Source organism: Asparagus officinalis, chromosome 3 (genome assembly GCF_001876935.1).
Source record: "Asparagus officinalis chromosome 3, Aspof.V1, whole genome shotgun sequence".
Lineage (NCBI taxonomy): Eukaryota > Viridiplantae > Streptophyta > Magnoliopsida > Asparagales > Asparagaceae > Asparagus > Asparagus officinalis.
The window spans coordinates 106,364,283-106,368,683 of record NC_033796.1 but is presented as its reverse complement, the minus strand read 5'-3'; the positions used below and the strand labels follow the sequence as shown (position 1 = coordinate 106,368,683).

The 4,401-nt window shown below is 39.4% G+C and overlaps 1 protein-coding gene across 1 annotated transcript; it reads right to left on the bottom strand.

Annotated features, from left to right (window-relative positions):
- LOC109835546 (putative pentatricopeptide repeat-containing protein At3g49142) lies at positions 329 to 2,002 on the bottom strand. Its single transcript, XM_020403514.1, has one exon. It carries the CDS (start codon positions 2,000 to 2,002, stop codon positions 329 to 331), a length of 1,674 nt encoding a protein of 557 aa, XP_020259103.1.

Sequence of the window (4,401 nt, the reverse complement as noted above, 5' to 3'; positions counted from 1 at the left end):
AGAGTGAGTAAATTGGCTATTTTCTCCCACACTTTGCATATAATGTATATCTCAACAATATACTTGATATGGAAATTCCTAGTTTCATATACGTGTGCTTTCTGGTTATTTCCTCCCCATCCTTTTCACCCAGATGTTATCCTAAATTACTGACCTTTGATAATCCTAATATGCTAAAAAAGATTGATAAAAAATATGGTCTAAAAGCAAGAATGTGTTCTTACCTTTAGTGAAAATGTCCCCAAATAATTGCATTTTATAAATGCTTGGCATGCGAAGAATACTGCTCATGTCACTCTCCCAAGTCTGGACCCTTGAGATTTCAATGTCAAATTTCGACTTGATTGTAGAAGAACTCCTCAAACTTCGACATAGAGACTCCAGAAATATCATCATTCAAATTTCTCAACATGAAATAAATCTCACTGTGCTGAGGGTGAGAAAAATCTCCAATACTAAATACATGAACACTATCACCAATTTCAATCCAACTACACCCCGTCCTCTTCTTCATTCTCCCATTCTTTATCTTCGTTCGCAGCCCAGCCATCTCTCTCCACTGACCACTCTCTGCATACATATTCGACATCATAACATGATATCCAGTAGTTTCACTAGTATCACTACATTCATTCATTTGTCTTGCTGCAATTTCCATGAATTTTGCATCAGAATGAATCCTGCAAGCACTAATGAAAGCTCCCCATATATCTTTACTTGGCTCTATAGGCATACTCATTATGAATTCATAGGCTCCTTTCAAGAGTCCAGCTCTACCGAACATATCAACCATACAAGCATAATGTTCATAAGTTATCAAGATTTTATAATCATCAACCATTAAATTGAAAACCCCGAGTCCTTCACTCACCATACCTCGATGGCTACAAGCTGAAATTACAGCAGTAAATGTTATGTCACTCGGTTGAACACCGGAATCAATCATCTTAGCTAAGAGGGAGAGGGACTCTTTGCAATCTCCATTCATTCCATATCCAACAATCATAGCATTCCATAAACCTGTATCTCTATCCTTAGACCGATCAAAGAGGCAACGAGCTAATGATAATTTACCACATTTAGCATACATGTCGACCAAAGAACTGATAACAAATAAATCCAATTCAAGCCCATTTCTAATCACATAAGCATGAGCTTCAAGACCCGGTTTCAGGACTGCCCTTTGAGCAAATGATGCAAGAATGGAAGATAATATGACATACCCTAGCTTTACACCATCCCATTGCATTAACTTCATATAGTGTAATGCTTCGTTATAAAGCCCATTTCGAGCAAGCCCAGATATCAGAACATTCCACGTGACAACACCCGCCTTCAAACCGGAATCTCTCATCCCGCAAAAAATCTTAAGAGCATCAGCATAAGCTCCTGATCTTACTAACCCATCAATCATAGCAGCCCAAGCAAAATCATCCCTTTTCGGCATTAAATCAAACATGTTGTGAGCATAATCTAGACATCCACATTTCAAGTAAAACTGCAACAAATCAGTATCCAATCTCAAATCTGACTCAGACCCACAAACTAAAACATGGGCATGAACAACTTTCCCCACCCTTTCCAACTTCAAAGCCACACAAGCCTTAATAACAATGCTGAAGGTTACATAGTCCGGCGATACCCATTCATCGGATAACAGAGAAGAGTAGAACCAAAACACTGATTGGTACTGTTTTATATCCATGAGGGCTTTTAAGAGGTGATTGTACGTGTGAGTTGCTCTCTTAGGCAAAAGATCAAACAGGATGCGGGCGTGTTTTGGGCTGCGGAGGGAAGCATAGGAGGTAATGAGGCGGCAAGCAAGAACTGATTTTGAGGAGAACCCATTGGTTATGATGAGGGCGTGGATCTGGAGGAGGTGAGGGATTGAGGCTGGGGTCGGGGTTAGAGATTCGAGGAGGGTTTCGTATGGAGCGGGAGAGGAGGAGGTCAGCGTTCTAGTGATTTGGCGGCGGAAGGAAACAATAATAGCTTTTCTCATAGCAGAGCATCATGCACGTGAGAGGAGAATTAGGCTTTGTTTTTTGGTGCCAGCTTTTGATGAAGTATGCAAAGGTTCTAATCTTTATGTTGTATTAAATTATTAACGGTTTTTCTATAGAGTGCCCTTGGGCACTCTATAAGAGAGGAGAGAGAGAGAGAGAGAGAAATGAATGAGGAGGGGGCCCCCTGATTTGCATTGGGATCCTCTCTTCATTCATTTCTCTCTATCTCTCTCCTCTCTTATAGAGTGCCCAAGAGCACTCTATAGAAAAACCGAATTATTAATGATGCATCTTGGAAACACCAAACATTAGAGGAAAATGATACAAACACACTCTCAGGCACACCCTCAGTCACGCTCCCTCTCTTTGCTACAGTGCACTGGGCATCACATGAGATTTTTAAAAAAATCTCATGTGAGACCCGGTGCACTGTAGCAAAGAGAGGGAGTGCGCTTGGGAGTGTGCCTGGGAGTGTGCATGTAGTGCCTCTATATTGAGATAGTACAATCCCCATTAGAACATCTCACGGGTGTGCGTGGATTAGAACAACCTTCTTGCATGTGCATTGATTCAACGGTCAACATGTCTATGGTGTGCTTCTAAATCAGGGATATTTCGTTCTTCATAAGCAATTTTGACAATGATGTCGCTGAATTTGTTGAGCATTTTCTTTCACACACAAAATTTATGGAACCAAGCATGTTTCGAGACGTACAAGTTTTTTTTTTTGGATTCTAGCAGAGATTAACAACTGATAAGGTAATTACATAAAAAAAAAAAAAAATCTTTTTGCTACTTCAAATCCAATCTAAACGGAGCTCACATGTGGGCAGGCTATGCTGATCCTTTCAAAGGGGTAAATTCAGCTCCCAAAGATCTCCTATTTTGCCGTTGAGCTGAGCAGACTGTTCTAATGGGATTTATATTCACTTTTCCGTAGCAATCCTATAATTTTGGATAGAAAATAACTATGGTTTGTTATAACACATAAAATATCAAAAAATATGGAAATGGTCTGGGGCTTTCGAGTTTTTGGCGTCATCATTTCTCTGAAAAAAAGGATATCATGAAGGGTGTGCAAATAATTTAAGGAAAGTGCTTTTCTCGTATCCCCCCACAAATCGGTATCTTAAAATAATTTCTTCAAAGTATTTGAAATTTATACTTACTAGGTTCATAAGGAGAATTTACTCTTCTAAAGAAACTGGATTCTTTGCATGTGATAATGATATATACTGCAAACGAAACGATAAGAGGCGGTTTGGTTGCTTTTGTTTATCGCAAAAGAGAGGAAAATGATATTAACGTGGAGTTCTCACATTCAATTATACCCCCGCGTACTACACTCATTCTTAATTTGCACTCACAAAAAAATTTATAACTATCAACTAGATAGTTAATGGTTGTGAATATGTATTGGTCCATCCACTACTTCTTAGATAGTGGAGAGGATCTGAATCCTTCAGATAGAATTTGGATCCTCTCCACTACAAAAAAATAGTGGAGATGCCACTGCTTTTAATCTCAATAGTTGATTACTTAGTAGACGGTTATGATACAATTTAAATGTAACACTCCCCATACCCCTCGTATTGCACTCATTCCTAATTTGCACTCACCTCCATTCAGTTGATGGGCCCGCAAACATTCATAGGATTTTTGGCAAACTCTCAGCCATCAACGGATTTGATAAGCCTTTATCGACTACCGTTTGAGTCGGGCTAGCATGTGAATTATTTGAATCCGTTTCACATGTAACGTTATGCTAAGAGAATGAACTATCTTAGGCTTGATGCTATGATTTTGAATACATAGGCTTTGTCATTTTCACAGGAAAAGACTAACTGACAGTATGTGTTAGATGCAAACTTATCTCTATTTAAGGATCGAGATAAAGTCCCCCAGACGTGGGTTATGGTGTCTTTTTTACAGAGAAAGACTAACCGGCAACGCGTGTTACGCGTAGACTTATCTCTAATTAGGGATCGGGATAAAGCCCCCCAGACATGGATTCTAGTGTCTTTTTCACGGCAAAAGACTAACCGGCAACGCGTGTTAGGCGTAGGCTTTGTTGCTGTTTCTTCATGTTTTATGTTTTCACTTGAAACACTGAAAGAAAATTGAAAATGCCAGAGGTGTGATGTTAACTTGACAGGTTTGTGGACCTATCGCTCTATTGAAGAGAGTCGATAAGTTGATTTTATCAGAGGTGTGATATTAACGTGACAAGAAGAATATTGCGATTAGGGTAATTTTGAGGACCTATTGCTCTATTGGGGAGAGTTGATAAGTGGATTTTATCAGAGGTGTAGGATTAACGTGACAAGAATTTGTTACGATCGGAGCAACCTTGAGGACCTATCGCTCTATTGACGAGAGTCGACAAGTTAATTGT